The 23341-nt window shown below is 43.5% G+C and overlaps 1 protein-coding gene across 9 annotated transcripts in view; it reads right to left on the bottom strand.

The window, feature by feature from the left end:
* Nucleotides 1-83: 83 nt before the first annotated feature.
* maptb (microtubule-associated protein tau b) overlaps nucleotides 84-23341 on the bottom strand; it is a 39483-nt gene continuing 16225 nt past the window's right edge. The window contains exons 3-15 of one of the 9 annotated variants that reach the window (XM_031827188.1): nucleotides 22908-22994; nucleotides 20101-20130; nucleotides 17440-18681; nucleotides 15855-15898; nucleotides 15224-15403; nucleotides 14855-14945; nucleotides 14090-14325; nucleotides 13562-13654; nucleotides 13072-13164; nucleotides 7888-7969; nucleotides 7569-7675; nucleotides 3718-3885; nucleotides 84-3050 (exon numbers count right to left, since the gene is read on the bottom strand). In XM_031827188.1, the coding sequence (XP_031683048.1) occupies nucleotides 3733-3885; nucleotides 7569-7675; nucleotides 7888-7969; nucleotides 13072-13164; nucleotides 13562-13654; nucleotides 14090-14325; nucleotides 14855-14945; nucleotides 15224-15403; nucleotides 15855-15898; nucleotides 17440-18681; nucleotides 20101-20130; nucleotides 22908-22994 (2438 nt within the window). In that variant the 3' untranslated portion in view covers nucleotides 84-3050; nucleotides 3718-3732. The remainder of the gene's footprint in view (nucleotides 3051-3717; nucleotides 3886-7568; nucleotides 7676-7887; nucleotides 7970-13071; nucleotides 13165-13561; nucleotides 13655-14089; nucleotides 14326-14854; nucleotides 14946-15223; nucleotides 15404-15854; nucleotides 15899-17439; nucleotides 18682-20100; nucleotides 20131-22907; nucleotides 22995-23341) is intronic. The other 8 variants (XM_031827187.1, XM_031827191.1, XM_031827192.1 and 5 more) reach the window with 8 other exon arrangements.

Consider the following 23341-nt stretch of genomic DNA (forward strand, 5'->3'; position numbering starts at 1 on the left):
AAACAAGGTCAGTGTGACAGGAAATACCCCTGTCATTCTTTGAAACACATCACAAATGTAATGGAAAGAAGAAACCTTTAACATTGCTGTTCCAATACTGACTTTATTTCCTAATCCACGTTTACAGCAACAAGTATCAGTGTAAACCAAATATTAATAAAATGCACATCACAAGGACAATCACGACTGTCAAAATAAAAACTCTGCAGAGAAGGATAAACAAAACGGGACATGGGTTGGCTGGAGAAGCTAGTTAACTTGTATCATTGTTCCCTTTGAGGCAAAAGGGAAAAGATATTTACCACACTGAAAAGCCCCAAATTACCCTTTTCCTTCCCTTAAATTAATGACATTAAGTCCTAAACATCATTTGCACCAACTTTCTTCCCCTCTTGTCGCAACAGATTTAATTACAATACAATTAACAGTTTGCTTAAAATGTCAGTTAAGAAAAGGTTTAATGAATACAATGCGGTTATGCTGTCCTTTCGGGAATAGTAAACCACTCCCTCAGATGAATTTACTGTATGTGGTTACATGGGAAAAACTAGAAGAGTGACATGACATTTCAATTTTCAGCTTCGAAATAAAATACTAATTTGGAAAAAACAGCCGTACACTTTTGCGGGACATCATTCACCACCCCAAGTTGCATAGGGTTGTTTTATGGTACCTTTTCTCAAACGGTCTAACGTGAATATCAGTCTTAGGATGCCTACCTATATGTACCCCTGCACGTCGACTCTGTACTGGTACCGTTAATCATTGTGTTTTTATTCTTAATTTTTCTCTGCCTGGTTGGGAAGGGCTCATAAGTAAGCATTTCACTGTTAGTCTACACCTGTTTATGAAGCATGTGACATAGCATTTGATTTGAGTATTTTGGGGGCTTTCGGTAGTTAATATGCTTACATGTCTTACCTTGAATAGATTTCTTCAATCGTAACAATTAATATCCGCTTAACCCCCTTTTCATATATTTTCAGCACATTACATAATGTTCATGTTGACCATGAGGAATGAGGAGGAAAGCCAGACAATTATCATTCACACACATGTAGTGGTGGTCAACTTGAGAACTTCAGTGTGTAAAAACTACCTTCAAAAACAAGAATGCATCGTGAGGGTCGGGAGTATAAAAAAATAATAGCAGGGTGTCAGCAGGTACATCTACAAGCATTCGTAAATAGCAGTTGAATATGTCTTACATCCACAGAATAGGGCTACTAAGTAGGAAAGAAAGTGCGCAACATAAGGTTAGATCTACAGCGTAAAAAAAAGAGTGCTCTATCGTTGCGAAGAAATATTTACTTTAGTTAAAATTCGCGTCGTAAGTAGTGCGCTGTGGGTAGGTAGGGGGTGGACATTTGATCATCATTGACAAAGAAAGTGTGCAAGTGCACACTTCGGGAGTAGGGTAGAGATTTGGAGCACATCCTATATCAGGCTTTGAATTTCATGCGGGTAAAATTGAGACTTTTCTAGGCATGTGTGTTGGGTATGCAGTGGCATTTCTATTGCCTGACCACTCAAACTGAATTATTCCGCTGCGCAATCATTCCTACATACTGCAGTCTGAGACAGCCATCATTCAAGTCGTTTGTTGTTGACTTCAAAATAAGGGGTGTTGTACAAAACAAAGTAATCAGCGATTGGATAATCTCTAACCAATCGAGTATCAAAGCCAATGATGAAATTTCATAACGCCCCTATACCCACGTGTGTTCTGGCTCTGGACCAATCAGATGGCCTAGAATGGATATCCGTTCTAGAAATCAACGGGGAGGTACTCAGATCCAGACTCACTGCTGAGAAGAAACTTGGTGAGGATTGGTGATATACCACCAGAATATCTGCAGGTAGACTATACCATACACACAAAAACCCCTCTCAACTTCAAATGAGCAATCTTATCCAATTGATTGACATATGCACAATGTGGCTCCATTACTCCATAATTAATTGTTTACTTAATTGATTTTAATTGCTCAGCAATGGGATCCTCCTTGAAATGTTTTGAACAGGCCATGGGCTTTAACTCTTAAGTTAAATATTCTGGTTAATAGACTTGTAATTGTCCTTCTCATGAAAATGTTTTATTTGATAATTTCACAAACAATGTCTATTTTAATCATCTCAAAGGCAGAGTCAATTTGCCTTACTTACACGCTATTAATTACATCACAGCAACTGTTTACGACAACGTTCGAATTTCATTATACCGTAAATAAATCTTTGCGGATTTCTCAACTGGGGAATATCGGAGTTTTTTAAGCACGAAAGGGCAACAGTCTATTTGGCACTTAGTATCATTTGAATGGTATAGTACAGTGTCACTTTAATTTAGCTGATCTTTTCTAGTGGAGAAAAGATTTGAGGCTTTGGCTACTTCACATTTTAAGGCTTAAAATGGGAAAATTCAAACATCCACTGCATGGCAATAAGCAAAGAAATGTGCAATATTTTCATGCGGAGCAGTTGCGTTCAAATTGAGCAGCCAAATTAATTGCACTGTAAATGGAAAGTATGGTAAATGTCTTTATAACAAGGCCTGTCTGTGTTTTTATGGGTATAGAATAATGCTGCGTTTCTTTCACGTATATGTTTTCATTACCTGTGTCTATCTAACTATCAAGACCATAAACGGCTGTCCATTAACGGACCACTTTGCCCTGACTGATATCCCCGGTCGGAAAATCCTGCGAGCGACTTTGAATTTCAAGGAGGAAGGGAGAGTGAGTGAGGTGCTTCTTTTTCTCTTCGTTTCTCTTTTTTTATCACGTGGTTGGTTCCCTTGGTAACCTACAATGCTTTTTTCAGGGAGGGACGTGGTCGAATCACAGGCCTTGCTTGGCGAGGGAGGCGGAGACCTGGTCGGCAAGCATGGATAGCGGCGGCGTCTCTGTCATGTTCTGGCTGCCAGGGGACGACACGTTGCTGAGAAGACGGGCGGGTGAGCCGCCTGCGATGATCTCCACGGGGACAATCTCCGCTCCGTGGTCGGTGCGGGCTTTCGCCGTCTCACGGAAACTCAGTTTGTGGCTTTCAATCTGCAGGAGTGGAGATTGATACATTTAGTGAATGGCGAGCAAGGGCACCTACAGTGATGAGACAAATCTTTCATGTGTAATTATGCATCATTCATGAATTGTGTCTGTGTAAAACTTCGGGATCAGGTTTCCCGCTAAACTTAGTCCTGGACTAAAATTAATTCTAAATGGAGAATTTCCATTATACGTGTATTCTAGTCTAGGACTAGGCTTAATCTGGACATGGGATGAGTGGAAGTCAAATCAGCGCAAATCCAGTATTATACTTTCTATGTGATGACATCAGAATGTAGAATGGTGAACAGAGGTTGTGCATATCACAAAAGACCAGTGATGCTGCAGTTTGAAAGGCTCTTGACTTTGTGTTAATGCCCTCTTGTGGTTAAATGTATACAATTTCCCTCTTGATAGTGTGCGGAGTCCTATGGACATGCTGTGTGGGTGGGTGTGTGTTTGGCTGCACATGTGCATGCATGTGTGGTTGGGTGTGTGTGTGTGTTTGGCTGCACATGTGCATGCATGTGTGGGTGCCTGCATGTTTTTTAAGGGGGAATATAGGCCTTCATTTCAAGGTTGAGTATCTCTGTTGTGGCTTGATCCGTCCAATTGACTGGACAATTTTGGCGACTTTGGGGTTTTGGTCTGAAGTAAGACATTGTGTACTTACTGGAGACTTCTAGCTTTACCAGGACGCCCCCTCGATTGGGCTGTGTTCAGAACGGGGCGACTGAGGGGGATCAGTGGAGGGGCCAGTAGGGCTGGGGATAGGAGCTTCCCTATTTAGGGAGGTGTCTCCTTCTCCAGAAACCCCCTTGGCTTCCTTCCCCTTCTCTCTCTATGGATGGATACCACACCCAGTATGGACGGAAAACATGCGTTGGTGTTAAACAAAACAAATGAAACGTAACAAACAAATCAAACAAAATAAATCAAATGAAAAAATTATTTTAAAAATAAAATAAATGAATGAAAGAAAGAGTCTGTACAAAAAAAACTAAATACATGAAAGTTGTTTAAAAACTGAAAGAAAGAACAAAAATAAGCAATAGATGGGTCTGCAGTGCCAGCTTGGAATCAGAGTGAAAATGAAAGGTAGTCTGAGTAACGTTACCAGTCTTGAGCTAATATTCCACTCCTTGTCATTGCCAACGAGACTGGCCTTTCAGCAATCTGGAGTTGCTCATTGGTTGTTGGAAATAGCATTTTCCATGAGAACATGTGGATCCTCGAAAATATAATGAATAACAAAGTCAAAAACAAATATTTAGCTGTTAGCTAGGCAAGTTGTTGTATTTTGAGACTTAAAATAATTTTGTGGTTGGAATTGCAGTTTGAGAATTTAGACATGAGCTAGCAAATTTTGACTGACTAGTTTCTTCTGGACAAACAAAAACGGTTGCTCAGCAACCGGATACCAAAGTTACAATAACGTCTATCTGCAGACTGCGGTTACTACATGCCACGCCCACTGCCATTGCAGCTGCTAGCGCTGTCTCTGGCACACACTCCAGCACAGTAGGTGGCAGTAATGCACCAGAGTTGGATGCCAACCGCCGAAAACCCCCACATAAGAAGGGGGCCGGTACACAGTGTCCTTCGACTCTGCCTGCCGAGTACTGTTTACCTGCAGTTTTGTTAACAATATGGTGAGGGAAGTAGCTAGCTAACTAGAACACCGGTACAGTGTCATTCTCCCCCGCTTGCCAAGCACTGCTTTCCCACAGTTCTGTTAATGTTACAGCATTACGGCTAGTGTAGCCAACCCAACTCTTGCGTGGCACTACCGAGTAGTGATTACCATTGCCGTAAAGTTAAAATAACTGCCAGAGTTTTCTTTGATGAGGTTTAACGGGGGTTGGCATCCAATAAATGTTGGATTACCAGCACCTACTAGACTGGACTCCCTTATACTTATCTTAATTATTTTTTCCTTTCTACATTTTTTTAAAAATTACAAATACCCGACCATCTAACACTACACTCACAAATAATAATAAATACCATACTCCACTATTTAAATCTATTTAGTCCTACTTCAGGCTGAAAGGACGGGACACCACCACTTAACACATCCTGTAACTCTTCTGATGTCAAGTCTCGCACACCCAAATACCTCTCTACAGCTGCTGCCACCTCTATTTTCTGCAATTTACATTCCATCCCATAATCTAATCTTACTGAAACATATATCACTTGTTGGTTTATCCTTCTGTACTGGTGCTGATCTACTACTCACGCCACTCCTCTCAGGATCCCTCCCCCTTGACCCATCTTCCTCTATTTTCTTCACTGCCTCAGCATATGACAACTTCTGCACTACTCTAACCCTGGAAACCTCAACCTGCCTCTCTCGCACGGGACATTTCTGATCCCCCCGCCCCATTGTCACCCCTACAATTAACACATACCACTACTTTCCCCAATACTACACGTCTCATGCCTTTCTGCACACTTCTCACACTTAGGACCTTCCTCCTACACACTGTTGCCACATGCCCATAAGCTTGACACCTGTAGTAATGTAATGTAGTCGGCACAAAGCTCGTACAGGACAACTTATACATCCTAACATCACTTTGTCGGGTAAAGACTCAACATCAAAACTCAAAAGAAACGACAATGACTCTTCTGTTTCTCCACTCGCGCCGCCCTGTCTACGTCGCACCAAACGACAAGCATCAAACACCGGGATTCTTCCCCTCCAGTTGCTCAGCGTTCACATTGACCGCTACCCCAGTATTCACTCCTCAACGGCACAACTTTTCTCGAGAACAAAACAATTCATATCTCTTGCCCCCCCCCCATTCGTTTAACACAGAGCGCCGGCTCCCTCTAACCAGCAGAAGCACATACACTTATCACAAGACCACTTTCTGGTTACCCGATTCCACCACAGTTTTCACCCACCCTGAAACCTCAAATGAATCAGCACATTTTTTTTTAAAAGGGTCCAATTTTTCAAAAAAAACTTCACTCCTACTGTCACAGACTCATCTTTATCCTGACCCTCGGTGCAAGCCTCGGGCTCCGAGAACATCACCACACCTACCACCTCCGATACTTCACCCTTCAGCTCACTCTGCCTACACTTTCTACCGTTCTCCGTTAACAAACCATCCCCTTTCCCCCCAGCTATTTTTAACCAACTCAAGCTCACCCTCTTCATTCCTCCCCCTCTCTCTTAGACCTCCTCAGCCTCTCTTTTCCCCTCCATATTCCAAGTACAACTCTCTCCTTATGATAATACTGCACTTCTCCTGACAAACATCTTGTTCTTTCCTTGTTAACCGGCTGTCACAATCTCCATACAATCAGCACGAACCCCTCGGGTTGTAGTGCTCAACAGTGCACCCCACTTGTGAAGCAGCTGCTTCGTCTTGATGTTCTTCTTTGTCAGTAGCTATTGAGGAGCTTTTCCATTTCAAACAAGTGCGTTCCTCTCAACTGCCGGTGTCCTAGCCTTAATGGCAGTGGGCGCGGCATGTAGTAAGTGGGGCGTTGTGGGCGCGGGCATGTAGTACGCGGTCTGCAGATAGACCCTACTCACGTGTTCTGTGGAGACTAAAAAGTTCCAATATTTGCATAATAGTTGTGATTGGAGGATAGCTCTAAGGGTGATCGAATCAGGATCAAATCCTCCGTTTTCCACAAGCTCATTAATGATAGAATGATCATATTTGAAGATGACAGAAAGGCCACTCTCTTTGGCACATGACATGGAGTGGATTAGCTAAAGAGACGGGTACACAGGCTAAATGAGAGGAGCTGCTGCCACCCAAACATGCTGGGCAAAGAGAAGAGGAAGGAGAGCAGGAGAGTGGGTCGCCAGAGTTGCCATTGCAAGGGAAAATGTAACCTCTTGATATATGCTTAAGAATTAAAATATTGAGTATCTGATTTGGTTCTGGGTGACGAGATGAGGGAAAATACTGCCTCAGTTTTTTACTGTATTGAGTTTAAAATTGGCCTCCGTGTACAATGTGTGGTAAGAGGTTTTTTTAACAGCGATCAGTTACCTTTAGGGAAGTTTGTATTTGCAAGAAAATGTATTTATGATCTATTGTTAGGCTTTATATGAAATATTGATGTAAAAAAGTGTTTGTAAAAAAAACTTTTTGTAAGTACATGACACTCAGGCGTATGCCTATTGGCAATGCAGAGAGAGAGGCCTACTTAGTAATCAATGTGACCCTGTGTTAATTGCTCATTTGCGTGACATTTTAGAAATGTTTACAAGCAAGTTTCATGGCATGCTCAGTTTGCTAAGGAAGAGTTTGCCAAGCAAGAAGAGTGATAATTTAGTTTAGATTTCAGAGATTTGAAGCCAGAGAGAATATTAGCAATGAATTGTGTGCAGACTGTTAACTCCAGAATTCGGGCAGAATAATTCAGTGTTTCAGAATAGAAATGAGTAATTGATTGTAATAGGTTTGTACAGTTTTTTTTTTTTTGAAAGATTGAAACATGAAAGTATTGTTTTTGAAAGATGTGCGAGTCAATTCGGACATTAGTGTTTACCTTCCTCCCGCCACCTCCAGCCACATGACCAACGTTGTCCATGGACCCAATCTTAGACTGAACCTTGAAGTCCAACTTCTCCGATTTGATCTCCACATTGCCTCCACCTAATGAAGACAAGCTGCATTCTTTAGCACTGCAAAGGTTATTCAACACATTTTCCTATTTCACATTCGTCAGGGAGCATAAAACTATTTGTTGACATGGCTGAGCATCGACCACCAATAGCCTCAACCGTAGTCCATGTTAGAGCAGGGTCTCTCTGTTGCATGTTGTTTCATTTCAGTCACCAGACGGTTTTATTCTGTACATAAATTACCTGGTTTGTGGTGAATGTTGGCCTTCGATCCACACTTTGACTGTACGTTGCTGAGGTCAATCTTTTTGTGAGTAATTTGAACCTGGATATGGCAAATGGGGAGAAACAAAGGAGATCATCAGAGCATAGATAGAATCAGACCAGAGGATTGGTCCTTGTTGGGCGATGCGAGGAGGCAGAATACAGAGAGACAATCTAGAATGAGTCAGCATCAGTCACATGCAAGGACAAGGACACCACCATGAATGGCTTCCTGAATAGACTTGCTTCTAGCATTGTCCTTAATAGATATTGGTTGGAAAAAGGGAAAGGGATTATTCTATTGCACCCACCACACATGAGAATTTCCTTAAAAATGAAAAGATAGCTAGAATATTTCAGGGAATTCAGTCATCGTTATCAAAATAAAATCAGGCCATAATGATGAAATTTGAATCTAAATGAGACAACTAGGTCTCAAATTTGGATGCAAAGGCCCTCTTGGGTACAATGCAAAGATGTTTCATTACATCTCTAGAAACTATGACGATACAATGCTGTTTTCTAACCCAGTTTAATCCGTGCCATGTATGTAAGGACACATATGTGATTAGATGATTGGATTACCAGCCTTTCACCTTTTCGTTCAAAGTTTTTACAGGAATATTCTCTACTACACATTCCCCCACGTCTGTTTTCCTGAGAAGCGAGACAAGATACCTGATGATCAGGAGGATGAAATTAATCACAAAATGACTGACATTCATGAAAACAGCACTTTTATAATCTATATATCTGATCAAATGTTTATCGAAGTAAATTGCTAAATAATACAAAAATATATATAAACTCAACAAAAAAAGATACGTCCCTTTTTCAGGACCCTGTCTTTTAAAGATAATTCGTAAAAATCCAAATAACTTCACAGATCTTCATTGTAAAGGATATAAACACTGTTGCTTGTTCAATGAATCATATACTATTAATGAACATGCACCTGTGGAACGGTCATTAAGACACTAAAAGCTTACAATTAAGGTCACAGTTATGAAAACTTAGGACATTAAAGAGGCCTTTCTACTGACTCTGAAAAACACCAAAATAAAGATGCCCAGGGTCCCTGCTCATCTGCGTGATCGTTCCTCAGGCATGCTGCAAGGAGGTATGAGGACTGCAGATGTGGCCAGGGCAATAAATTGCAATGTCCGTACTGTGAGATGCCTAAGACAGCGCTACAGGGAGACAGGACGGACAACTGATCATCCTCGCAGTGGCAGACCACGTGTAACAACACCTGCACAGGATCGGTACATCCGAACATCACACCTGCAGGACAGGTACAGGATGGCAACAACAACTGCCTGAGTTACACCAGGAATGCACAATCCCTCCATCAGTGCTCAGGCTGTCCGCAATAGCCTGAGAGAGGCTGGACTGAGGGCTTGTAGGCCTGTTGTAAGGCAGGTCCTCACCAGATATCACAGGCAACAACTTTGCCTATGGGCACAAACCCACCGTCGCTGGACCAGATAGGACTGACAAAAAGTGCGCTTCACTGACGAGTCGCGGTTTTGCCTCACCTGGGGTGATGGTCGGATTCGCGTTTATCGTCGAAGGAATGAGCATTACACCGAGGCCTGTACTCTGGAGCGGGATCGATTTGGAGGTGGAGGGTCCGTCATGGTCTGGGGCGGTGTGTCACAGTATCATCGGACTGAGCTTGTTGTAATAGCAGGCAATCTCAATACTATGCGTTACAGGGAAGACATCCTCCTCCCTCATGTGGTACCCTTCCTGCAGGCTCATCCTGACATGACCCTCCAGCATGACAATGCCACCAGCCATACTGCTCGTTCTGTGCATGATTTCCTGCAAGACAGGAATGTCAGTGTTCTGCCATGGTCAGCGAAGATCCCAGGTCTCAATCTCATTGTTGGATCGGAGGGTGAGGGCTAGGGCCATTCCCCCCAGAAATGTCGGGGAACTTGCAGGTGCCTTGGTATAAGAGTGGGGTAACATCTCACAGCCAGATCTGGCATATCTGGTGCAGTCCATGAGGAGATGCACTGCAGTACTTAATGCAGCTGGTGGCCACACCAGATACTGACTGTTACTTTTGATTTTGACGCCCCCCCCCCCCCTCTGTTCAGGGACACATTATTACATTACTGTTAGTCATATGTCTGTGGAACTTGTTCAGTTTCTGTCTCAGTTGTTGAATCTTATGTTCATTCAAATATTTACACATGTTAAGTTTGCTGAAAATAAATGCAGTCGACAGTGAGAGGACGTTTCTTTTTTTTGCTGAGTTTATGAATATGAAATTCAAATGACCAGAGCTCTCATAAAATCACTCCATCCATGATTTAAAACAAGTCTCCACTACAATCTAGACAAAATCAAATCCCCAAAGCAACCTAAGCGAAATAGGTTTACTCTCTTGAATAAATTGAAAAAATAAAACCTATGTGGGCCTATGTGTTTAAATGAATATTGCTGGGGGAGAAAAAAAAACATACCCCCACTTGTTTACATACACACAAACATATACACATCCAAACATGCAGCGATTTGCTGGTATGCAGTTTGAACATGTATTTACGCAGTACAGACACATGGTGGTGTCAGTGCTACATAGAGATACAGGCTTTCATCACATTATTCTCGACACACAGCACAGAAGCCCAGCCCTTGTTTCTCCGAGCAGATAGACACAACTACAGCAAGACTGCAACGTTACAGCCACATCCAACTCAGTGCAGCCCAATCACTATCCATTTACCGCTACCAGTATAAATAAACTGGCCTCATCATTTCTGTTGTAAGTGTTGAATCTTACATCTCTACTTAGACAGTATTGATTTACAGGAGGTTGATGGGTGGTGGCGGAGGGGACAATGAGTTGGAGGTAAATATCACAATTGACAGGATTCAGGTTGAGTCCAGCGGGCAAAACTGGTTGTAATTCTGTCTTTTGTGACGTCATAGGTTGTATTCTGATTATAATAAATGTTTGTCAATGTCTTGGTCAGCTAAAAGATGCCTTTAACTAATTATCGGACCAGAATATGACCTCTTTCCCAGACATCTTGGTATTGTCATAAACGAGATGAGGATTTTAACTGGTTGTAATCTGACATTTTTAGAACCAGAAAATGGCGTCATTATGGATTTACCACCACAAAGTTTGCCCGCTGGGACTGCATGCTCACGGTCATACACCAACCAGGAGAACCGTGCCACCATTATAAGTCAATGATGTTCTGCTTTGTCTCATCACTACTGCATTCACGTCATCCATGTCATGCAAGGTAACGACCAGCACGGATGTCGAGGTGTTCAGCTCAAGACACTGAACCGCGTATTGGACTTGGAGAGTTTGAGACTACAAGAGCCATTGGGGTGCATCATACAGGTTATTGGAGACACATTTGAGGAGACAGATCTAGGGCAGACAGACCAAAAACACAAACTTGGCAACAGCATCTCCAGGCAAGGATGCCCTGCCCCCTGTAATGCCTTACCCATGCAGCTGTTTTCAGGGACTCAAAAGGGGCCACGGTGCTATACAACGGTCCCTGACAAGCCCTAACCTTAAACCAGTGTCCCATTGCAGTTTAATGAAATCAAAGTTTTTAAAGAGATTGATTAGGCCTTTATCTTGGCTTTCTGGGTGGTTGTGTTGCCCTCTGCAGAAAGTTGAAGCCAGTAAGATTTAGTCTCAGATGCTACTCTAGTCTGCTACTCTTTTCTATTGGTCTAATTGGGCTTATTGTATCCCAGCTGTGCCTGGGGCCCACTGTACATACCGTACACAACATAAACTCACATAATTTATCTAACAGATCATTCTCTTTTTAGGGAATGACAAAGCACACAATAGTCCCGAGAGATAAACCTGGTAGATGAACCTGGTGAAAATACCCATCAGCCCATAGAAATCAAATAGATTCATTCATTTTACTTTGCTGGATCTTTCCTCATACTTTGTCAAATCGTTTTGTGGAGAGCTCTATTGAGCACACATTTAATCATGGTAAGTCCCTCATCGTTCTGGGTCATCTCATTTCAGGTCTGTATACTAAGGCTGTACTGTATCAATCCAAAGCCAGATTTAATGACGTCTGACGTGCACATTCCATTACTGTAAGGCATTTAGTCAGCTCAATGAGAGGACACTGGTTGACAGACCTGTGCTGCTGACAGCAAGTACACTACGCTGCACCAGCCACTCTGGTCTGAGTGGTCTGTAATCGTGACTCATTGAGAGAAACAATGGCTTTATTGGTGAGGGGGACTGGGTTGATTGTGATGCGATAAGGTCAGCAATTCTCATATTCTAGAAAAGTCTAGGTTTTAAACAGACGTTGGAAACTTAGTGTATTGTGTTGGAATTGATTTGTATAGGGTAGAAATGCAGATCAAATCACAATGCTTGCATTTACGCTAGGCCAGTGTGGAATGAATCTGTAAAGGGCAACTGTATGAGGAATCTGCTTTGAAAGTTGTGTCTTTGAAAACTATGAAAACATTAAGCTTTAAGGGGACAAATGGCGGTGACCAGAAGTTAATACAGTATCTCAAAGATATTTAGGCTTGATCCCAGCTTGAACCTCCACATGAACACGTCTTAAAACTATAAGACCTGTTCATGTATAGTTTTACATGTGATTTTGATTGTTTTCGCTTTTGGAAAAATAAAAAGGACGTTTCATAAGGTGCTGCAACTGTAAGATGTTAAGACTGAAAACATTATGTAGAGCGGGCTCTCATTTGTTATGTTGAATATGGTCACATGCATCATATACTTCAAGACTATAATTACCTCAGCACATTCATCTGATTTGAAATGTTGTTCCATTCACTTTGTTGATTTATTTAATGTTCCTGTATCAAATCAAGCGATAGCCTAACTGATTTAAAAAGGAATCGAGTTGAAATATTGTTTACAAACTTACATAGCTTGTGCTACCATAATAAGAGAATATCAGAGAGTAAATTGAACAAAAATGAAGAAAGCCTGTAAACTCCTCAAACCTAAGTAACTATCTAGCTATAAACTAGTGAAGTCCTCATTTAATTTAAGTCTAGGAGGAGCAGAGAGTGGAGAAGGAATAGCCTTTATGTTCTGGCCAAGGCCATGATCTGGTTCTAACTGCGGGAAGACTCAAGACCAAACCATGAGTTCATCCTCAAGTTACTCACGTTACCACCTCGGGGGACATGCTTGAGATTGTCTTTGGAGCCACACCTAGACTGAACACTAGACAAGTCGATCTTCTTATGTAAAATTTGCACCTGGAAGAGGTAGAGGAGAGGCGAAAATATCACCTTTCTGGCAGGTTGCTGCAGCAGCTGCAAGGCTGCGATGTGGATCTTGCTGCTGACTGCTATTTAGACATTTACTTAAACCAGATTATCTACAAGATAGCCTCAAAGTACAAGGTCGGTGTCTGCACCGCAGATACCAATTCAATAGCTAGATGTATCACCCTTAGAAGTTACAGGCATGAGGCAATGTCCTTATTTCACAGGTCAGGGATATCTGACATGCACTGATCTCAAAATAGTTACAGATCAATGATCAAGTGACCAGTCTTTATGGAAGTGGGTGGGTTCTGTACTGTAGGAGTTCGAAAATGGGTAAAGACTCTGTCTGCAGTCTTTTGACCGCCATGCCGTCTGTGTTACTCACATTACCACCTCCTGGGGTATACTTGAGATTGGCTTTGGAGCCACACTTTGACTGAACGTTACTTAAATCCATCTTCTTCTCAACTATTTGCACCTGAAAGAGTCAGGAGGGAGAAAGCGTTCTTAAAAACATCCAAGGAACTAATACGGAACAAACCTTTTTTTTGTGTTCTGGACATATTCAACAAATACTGTAAAGCCATTTGTGATCACAACTCAAACATAAGCTTTGAAATGCCAATTACTGGAGTGGTACGTGGATTCCGGCCTGTGATAAACAACTCAAGCTTGGAAGAAAGATGCCTAAGAAAAACAGCACCCAGGTTGTACATTTCAGGCCACTTTTCAGAAGTTCCTGGGTTTTTCAGAAATCCCAGTTGGAGGACTTCCTGTTGGCAGATTCCCATCACCTCCTCTTCCTCTTACCATGGGTTTCTGAAAAACCTGCAAACTTTGGGAAGGTTTCTGAAATTCTTCAACCCTTAAATATCATTAAAAAAACCGAAAGAAACCGGTTTCAAGCTCTTACCCGTCCTCCACCAGGCGAGTGCTTGATGTTCTCCGTGGAGCCAATCTTTGACCGGACGTTCTTCAGGTCGGGCATGGGGGCGGCCAGGGGCACCGGACTGCGCCCCCTCATGGACCCAGGGGATTTAGGAGGGGTCCGCACCACCGCCACCTTCTTCACCTCCCGGCTGGCGGGGGACTTGGGTGTGCTGGGGCTGCTGTAGCCACTACGGTCTTGGGGCGTCTTGGGGGAATCAACTACAAGGTTAGGAGAAACATAATCTAGGATTAGGTTATTCCAATCTATGTTTGTGCTCCTGTTTTCTGGAACAAGACCTGCAAAAGTTCAATTCTTTGAAACTAGGCGCCGGTGATGTTTTGCTCAGCCTGTAGTTAAAGCCAAAATGCCCAGACACTTCTAGGTACATTTTTCTCTCTCCATCACGCCATTCCAAAGAGAGCACAGGAAATGGTGGTGACACCATCTAACGTGCTGGGGATGCAAATGTAGTTGTCAAGCTGCCACATGTTAGAGATGGCAAAGGTATCAAGCTGTTGTTAGAGTTAGAACCTTTTTCAATGGGGATATGGAGTCTGACCATATCCTTATCATGCTCCCTCATCTCTGCTCACACTCCATGTGTTAACCTCTCTCGAATTGGGGAACTCTCAATGGATTAATGGTGATTGCGCTTCATGTGCTCCCATTGTAGGCACTGCTGTACGAGTTTAAAGGAACACATTGAGAGTTGACCATCTGTTGAACATGTCCTGAGTACTGACTGACCTCCAGCAGTGGTCTTGGTCTGCATCCTGGTCCCAGCACCCTGGGGTTTGGCACCTGGTGTCCTGGTGCTGGCGGTCTTCCCATCTCCAGCCTGGAAACCAAACAGCACGGTTACTTCTAGAATGGGAAAAACTAGAAACTACACAACAAGCGATGAACCGGTGTTGAAACAAAAGACTCCGGACTAATTTGGGAAAGAACTGACTGAGTGTTTGGGGTTTAGGAGAGGCATTGCATAAGATCATTCAACACCATGGAACTTTGAGGTATTCATGTCATAATGCCATTGAGCATTATGAGCCTATGGATAGGCTGGCCTGAGCCTGGGATCGTGGTCAAAGTTGAGACCTGTCCATGTATGTTACTTACCCTTGGCCTGGGTTCTCTGGCTCTTGCACTGCCTGGACTGGGTTTAAATATTGAGCTGGGCCTGCTAGTGTTGCAGGCTGGGGCAGAGGAAGAGGACCAAGGCTTTTTGTTGGGGGTGGTTTGGACCGAGGAGGGTCGTTTGGGGGTGGATACTTTGACAGGTGTGGTGGCGTTGGGTGTCTTGTGACCAAAGGTGGTAAAAAAGTGTTATGAAACACAAAGGAAAAGACAAAAGTGAAAGCAAACAACATTTAAAGAAATGCATTATGATGGTGGAACTTAACAAAAACCTATAAGCGATATAGACAAACAATTAAAACCAATATAAGCAATTTAAAAAATATGTAAACAGTAAAATCTTAAATTCAATATGTCAAAAAGTGTGTGTGATTGGTGAATGGCTTTACATGCAGATATGCTGTACTTCAATTGCAGAGCAAAACCGTTTGTTTTTTAGGGCATTCAGTTGAAGGAAGATGGTTGATGCAAAAGTTTCTGTCAAATTTGAGCCAACATGTTTGGAACCTCCTTTGCAGCTGTAAAGTGAAGCACTGAGATACAGCAGGCATCGATATATCTCAAGGTCACTCCAGAGGTCAGACCTCTGGTCCACACATCAATTATCACCTACCTTTTTCTCAGCTGCTTCTTTCCCAGCCCCGGCACCGGCCTTGGCTGCAAGAGAGGGTCAAAGAAGGGGACTGAGAGTCAGTGCTAATATCATAGTCCTGTCTCATCAGCAACTTTGAGACCTCGCTGCACTAGGCTAGGCTAACTTTCTGAAGCTAAATGGCCTATTCATCCCAGGCATGAAAATGCTAACGGACGATGCGTGTTAACTACTCTAGTGGCTGTATCCGGATGCTTTAAAGTAGCTTTTGGATTTCATAGTAATTGTCAGCACACTGAAATGAATTGCCAGAAAGTACATTTGCCATAAACTTTTATTGGACTTTAATTTGAAACTTGCCCCAGCATGGGGACGTTTAAGCACAGTAAGTCATCTTTATTAAAAACTAGAGTTTCAAAAAATGACTTCAAGCCTCTTGGCCTGATTTCGATCCCCCGAATCAGTCCACTCAGAGAATCAGAGATAATACACTGTCTGGGACTAGGCTAATAATTTGAGGGGGGGGGGGACTAAATTCGTTTTAGGGCCAATGACTGTGGTACAGACAACTGCTTAGAAACCGTCCTTTTTATTTAATGTCAGGCCTGCATGTTATTGGATAAGCAGGAAATTGAGTCTCCGTGGTGACCGTGATGCTTTCAAATGGTTAGTTAGGAGATAAACATTATTGCCTGCCTATCAATGGCTGTATTGAAAGAGTGGGTGGTTCCCATTAAACTGATTCATTATTTACACTCCAGTAATCATTTAGAAAAGCTTTTACAGAAAATGTACATTTGAAACGGGAATCATTTCCTTATCATGCCAAGTGCAAGTGCTTATCAGCCATTATCTGATCATTACTGACAATTAGCAATGTAGGCAACCTTAAAGATGATTAGCATAAAGAGAACCAGTGATCCATCTAATGATAAGTAGTGTGTAACAAATACACTCTGAGAGACCACCTGCACTGCAGGGGAAGATAGTATGCATGGATGCTTACATTAAACCTGACAAACAGTGCTGACCTACACTTTTCTGCTCATTTAATAGACAGGAAACAGTAGCCAGAGTGTGGTGTGTGTGTGTGTGTGTGTGCATACACGTGTGAACCATACCATATGTGTGTGTGTGTGTGTGTGTGTGTTTCAGAAGACGGGAGGTGGAAGGAAAGGTGACCCATAAATACACAGTCACGATGATGTGATGTTGCACACCCAACAGACATGCAAGTGACATGCAAAAGGGGCTGACGGGTGGAAAACATTGCCAGCAAAAATAATTTGGGCACAGGAGGGTTAGTGACCTAAAACAGGGGCTGGAAACACAGACAGAACACAGACCAAACACAGAGAAAAGAGAAAGCTCAAAAGAGAACGAATTGAACAAAGAAGAGACTAGAAAGAAACCGGTGGTGGTGGTGGTGGCGACAAGCAGTCCGTTTCATCAACCGAACACGTTCACGTTTTGCGTTTTGTGCATGTTTTTCAGAAAGGGTGCTGCTTTATTGTGTTGCTCTAGTAAGAAGAAGAAAATATCTGAGAGAAAAGAAAGGAGGAGGAGGTGGAGAGGTGGGATTGATAAACTAGAACAGAAAACAGACCTTTCAGCTGGGCACCTGGAGCATTTGCTTTTCTGCCAGGTGGGGCGGCATCTTTTGGGGGTGCTTTCAGAGTTTTAGCGGCGGTGGTCTTGGGGGGAGGGGCAACAGCGTTAGCGGGCACTTTCCTGACCGGGCCTTTGGCTGCTGTAGGAGCACCTCCTTTGGCATCACCTTTGGGGCCACTAGCAGGCTTGCCAGGCTTAGTTTCTGCAGGTTTGACTTCTGCAGGTTTGGCTTTGGTCACCGACTGAGCTGCCGTCACCGCTGCGATGACGTCCTCGTTTGCCGACTGCAGGTATTGGCCTTGAGTGTCCTTTGAGGTCTTCACATCATCCTTCTGGACAGGCTCAACCTCCATCTGGGGCACAGCAATCATGGGCAGGGGACTAGCTACCTTCTCCTGCACCTCTTCTTCCTCCTGCACCTTCTCCTCAGTCTCCTGCTCCACCGCATCGCGGGCGTCTGGCTGGTGCTCGATGAGAGGAGACTGGTCCTTGGTCCGGTTGGCTGCGGTGCTAGGGGAGAAGGGAGATCCATGGTCGGCCCTGTTGGAGTCAGGGCTCTTGCTCTCTGGGGGGGTCTTGTCTGCTCCGTTCTGCAACCCTGCAGGGATGCCCTGACCAGGGGGGTGTCCCTCAGGCTCCGTGTAGTCAAAGGATAGGACGCGCTGCTTGGCTTCCTCCGGGGTCATGGCAACGGGAATGACAGGGGCGCAACCTTCATCTTTCTGCTGCTCTTCCTCTTCTGAGCTGACCTCACGCCGTGGCCTCCTGCGGATCGTTGACACCTCTGTTCTCTCCTCCTCTTCATCCTCGTCGCTATCCTCCTCTTTTTCTTCATCCACCTGCTCTTTCGTCCCCTCCTTTTCCACGAAGAGAGGGCTCTGAGGCTTCCCAGGACTGATCCTGTCTTCATAGGCCGAGGTAGGAGCCTCCTTGCTCTCACATTCGTCCTCCTCATCCTCGTCCTCAGACCCAGAGTCGCTCAGGCTGTGGCCCACAGAGACCTTGTCTGAGGAGCTCCTCTTCATCTCAGACCCCAGCGAGTCTGGGGAGAAGAGCCTTGGAGTGTCCCTCTCGATTGGGGCTTCAGGGGCCGAAGGAGACACCTGGGGGCTTACCGACCCAGCCCGCTCCCCGTCTTCGCTCCCGCCGTCGTCAAAGCCGGACCTGCTACTGCGACCGCTCTCTGTGGCAGGACTGACACCTCCTGGCGTGGGGCTGAGCGATGCAGTGAGCTCCTCTGGTGTGGTGGGAACCGGGAAGCAGAACGATAAGGGACAGAGGGATAGATCCACAGCAGGACTGTGGTGTTAGAGACACTTACCTCCTCCTCAGAGACACACATTCAACACCCAACAAAAATGAACAGAAATAAAGGGAAAGAAAGAATCGAAAAGAAAGAAAACAACCACTGAAGGAGCAGGAACACAAAACAAAGGGCAAAGGAAGCTTTTTTTTTTGCTGGCATCAACAGGAACAACAATGAAACATCAAATATATCAACTGCAATTATCTGGATCGTTTTGGTACCTAAATCTTGAGAGCTGTAGGTATTTTTATAAGAAGCTCCGTTTGCAAATCACATCCAATGCAGTTGCAAACGTTTTGCTTCCATGTTTCTAGCAGAAAGGATGGGTAGACTACACAATGAGCGCTATGAACTATGTATGTAGCTGTGGGTTCATAAAAAGCACCTAACAGCTCAGACACTAAGCCTTCAACTTCTGCCTGAAAAAATAAAACTCAAAAAAAATTAAAAAAATAAAATGCACAACAGAGGTCAAAGCAAAGCTTTTTTTAAAGTCTCTCATTCAACACAGTACTCACAATGACCCAACAGCTCTGAATTTCTCTCGCTCTTGGATCATTGTGATATATGAAATTGCAATGGCGATGAATCAAACGCTAGTCTGGCTGCCAGATTGTTCCATTTGCAAATGAGCCTTGCGGCGGGGGAGGGTTTTCTGGCTGCTAGCCTCACATACAATACAATCATGGTTTCCTCCTTTAAAAAAAAAAAAGGGGGAAACTGCAGTTGCTCCATCTTTTTCTGGACTTATAAATGATATCTACCCATTGATTCTTGAAGAATATAACTTTTGCCTCGATCTTAGTTCAAGCGTCATTATCCCATCAGAACCCAAAATAAGCTTGTTTAACTCCAATTGTTTGTAATGTTAAACTAATTCAAATGTAAACAAAGCATGGTTAAAACTATAGCTATGGTGTGGTATCACTCAGCGTAAGAACCATTCTGAAATCCTTAAATGATCGACCTTGCACTTGAAATCAAACTCCATTACCCACTTAAGATGAATACATTTCAAGGATCAATATAAGATTTGGGAATCTACATCGTGAAACATTCCAATGACACAGTGTCCTCTGTTCTACAATGCACACGCCGTGGTACTACTATAATGGTGATTGAGATGAGTTGTGGTTCAAATCAATACGGGAGAGTGTCCATTACATCTCCATGCTAAACCCGATCTCGCTTTTCAAATTGGTATGAGAGCTATTGGGATGAATATTTGAACGTTGATGATGATTTGATACGGAATATGCATGGATGGTAGTCGGTCTCAAAAACTCCACTTCCTCATGGCTACATGTGGTCTGAGGAAGAGAGATGGTCAGATGGGCATTGCGATCATACCTTGACCTGTAGCGGTCATCCCTCTGGTAGCTGCGTGGCCCAGGGTTCGATGGAAGAGGAAGAAGAGGAAGAAGACAAAGGGGGGGAAAAAGGGGGTCTTCATTAGAATTTCTACAGGCACCGGTCAGCTGATCTCCAACATACAGCCAACACTCACACAAGTATGATCAAACTGAACAGCACACACACACACACACACAAGCCGCCTGCCAAAATAACTCCTCTCCTCTAAAGCTCGCTAAAACCGCTAAGTTACTCTCGGTCATGCTCAAGTGTAGTTTCGGGGACAGTCACGGCTGCCCTACACCACCTATCTGTCGATCTACAGTGTCTTCAGAGAGAATTCACACCCCTTGACTTATTTCACATTTTGTTGTGTTACAGCCTTAATTTAAAATGGATTCCTTTGAGATTTTTTTCTCTCGCTAGCCTACACACAACACCCCATAATCTCAAAGTGAAATTCTGTTTTTTTTTCGAAATGTTTACAAATTCAATCAAAATAAAGCTGACTGGTCTTGAGTCAATAAGTATTTAACCACTTTGTAATGGCAAGCCAAAATAAATTCAGGAGTAAAAAATGTGCTTAACTTAACAACAAAAAAATATTCACTGTCATTATGAGCTATTGTGTGGAGATGGGTGAATGCAGGCTGTAACATAACATGTGATAAGTCAAGGGGTAAGAATACTTTCTGAAGGCAGGGGGGGGGGGGGGTAGCATAGACGTTAATAAGAAATGCTTATCCGCAAATTCCGATTTCAGGAAAGCCTGATGATTCCTCCATGTCAACCATTAACAGTTCTCAGTCTGCAAGCTCAGCATCATCTAAGTGGCTATAAATGATTTTGCCTACAGCTAATAGGGCAGTCAGAGTCACTGAACCCCAGTTAGGGACTAAAAGCACCAGACACATGCACCATGGTCCTTGTATTACAGTTGGCTATCCTGTATTGACAAGTGTAACTTACGGACTATTGCTGGTAGCAGACATACAATAGACTCAGTGAAAGGAACATGAGGCCCTACAATGTAGGCCTAAATCTAGATATCTAGCCTTGTTCTCTTGTCCTGCGGTATATTGCTCATGCCATGTGGTTCAAGGAAGGTTTGGAGGAAGTGAACTAATTACATTACGCACATAGTTCTATTCATGGAAATTGCTCAATCTTTCATGTTTTCGTGGACAGAGGTTAGAGCCAAAGCTCGTCTGTAGTGCACAGCAGAGTAGACACTGTGGTATCTATAGCTGTGGGCTACCGTTGAGAACACAACCACCAAAAGTGCCTTTTGTCCTTCTGGCAATTACCATAAATCATTGTTGAATAAAGGCCCACTGACAGTTGAGAGACCTGGAGTCACTGAGTGAGTAAGTAGCTAAAAATGGGCTATAACACCACGGACGCAATTATACGAAGCATTATGAACCCCATGATCATCACGTCCCTATGGTAAATGAACCGAGTGTGAAGATGAATGAAGTCCATGACATCAATCCTACGAGCCATGTTTAAAATGCTCCGGGGTGACTAGCTATGGCTCTATAGGGACGTGGGGGGGTTCAGCCTTCTGTGGCCATGGCACCACCGTGCTGACCAAGGCCACAGCACCAGTTAAGTGGTGACCATATTGACCCATTAGCCCAGAACCCCCCCCCCTTCACTTATTCTGAGGTTGGCCTGTTGGCCGTGACTGGGAGAGGGCATGTTACTGCAGAGTGCCACTTATACAACGGCGTTATCGGATACAAAACCACAAGGGTTCTTAACTTACTGACCGCCGGCCGGGGCAATTGTCTAAATACAGAAAGCTTACGTCCACGGTCTTTATCGTGACAACAGCCTAAAACTTCATGCTAACAGTAAGGATGCTGACAATCATGAACACAAGAGCCACAACTCTAGGCCCGATACCTGGGGGCGGGGGGGGGGGGGGGGGGGGGGGGCTGTGTGACCTGAATAAAAAGTGTTCTGAAAAGCCTCAACAACAAGAAAGGCGTCTGCAATCCATGATATATCCTCCTTCTGTTCAGAAATTGCATGTTTTTTACTATGAATGATAGTGCCATGCTTCTGAGTTCTGTTCTGGTATAATGATTCATAATAAAAACATGCCATTTCTGAACAGAAGCAGGAAATATCATGGATTGTTGAGAGTCCAGCAGCAGGGGAGCAGCAGAATCATCCTTAAATCCTGACAAGAGATTTCATTAAAAATGCATTAGGAAGGAAAGGCAGACGCCCTCAGAAGAACTGACCTTTGTCTGTAGAAATGAGAGAGAGAGAGAGAGACAACTATTTTAAAAGAAGCATTGGTTGATGTAGATGGTGATTACGTAAACTGAAAACTGGATGAAGAGAAGAGAGGAAAACGGAGGAAAAGCACATCATTTTAGGGGGACACAAAGGCACTCAGGGGTATATATGAAAAGTGAAGCAGGCAGCTGTGAAGCAAGACGCGAAAACAAATGCATGTTGAGGTAGTTGTGACAAGAAGCTGGATGATGATTCGCTGAAGAGGCAGAGGCCAAAAGAACCAATGAGCAAATTGCTTTTGAAGCCACAAACAAGAGGCACAATCACAACCAGAGGTGGACTCAATTCCATGTCCTAATAATCTATTCATGATCAATTTATGATTCATTTATGATTCATTTATGAAGTCTCTCAAGATTCATGAATCAATTCCTGAAACATTTCCTGAATACATTTCCTGAACACTCATCAAAATGGAATTGAGCCCAACCCTGCAGCTCACAAAGCCCCCTATTAGAAATAAAGGGGTCGGAGGTCAGGAGCGGCCATACCCGAGAGGGCGCTCTTAGACACAGAGACCTCTGACACTGGTGCTGGAGGCTGTGATTTCAGTTCCGATGACAGCTCCAGCAAATCTTCTACGAGAGACAGAGGCAAGATTATTTGTTTGTGAGAGAGGGAAAAAAATGAATAAAAAACAGGCATCACCTCAGGTTCGCGGGAACAAAAGTGCGGGCTAGCCTATATTTTGGAGGTAGGTGGTTGGTGAACATATTGAGGATGCAGCGAGGGAGTTTAAGAGGTATAGTGGAATATATTTTGGGGAAAAAAGAACAGCCCCCAGTCCCAGTGTGGCCTACATTTCCAACTCAAAACACAAGCTGCCTTGCTGTAGAAGTTGTTCATTTTGTTCTTCAGTAGTGTAGTTTAAGCTGTACAATAAGAGCGGTAGTAATGCTCTTCTGCTCCCTAAAGAGGAAGTATT

The sequence above is a fragment of the Oncorhynchus kisutch genome, linkage group LG6, assembly GCF_002021735.2.
Source record: "Oncorhynchus kisutch isolate 150728-3 linkage group LG6, Okis_V2, whole genome shotgun sequence".
Taxonomy (NCBI): Eukaryota; Metazoa; Chordata; class Actinopteri; order Salmoniformes; family Salmonidae; genus Oncorhynchus; species Oncorhynchus kisutch.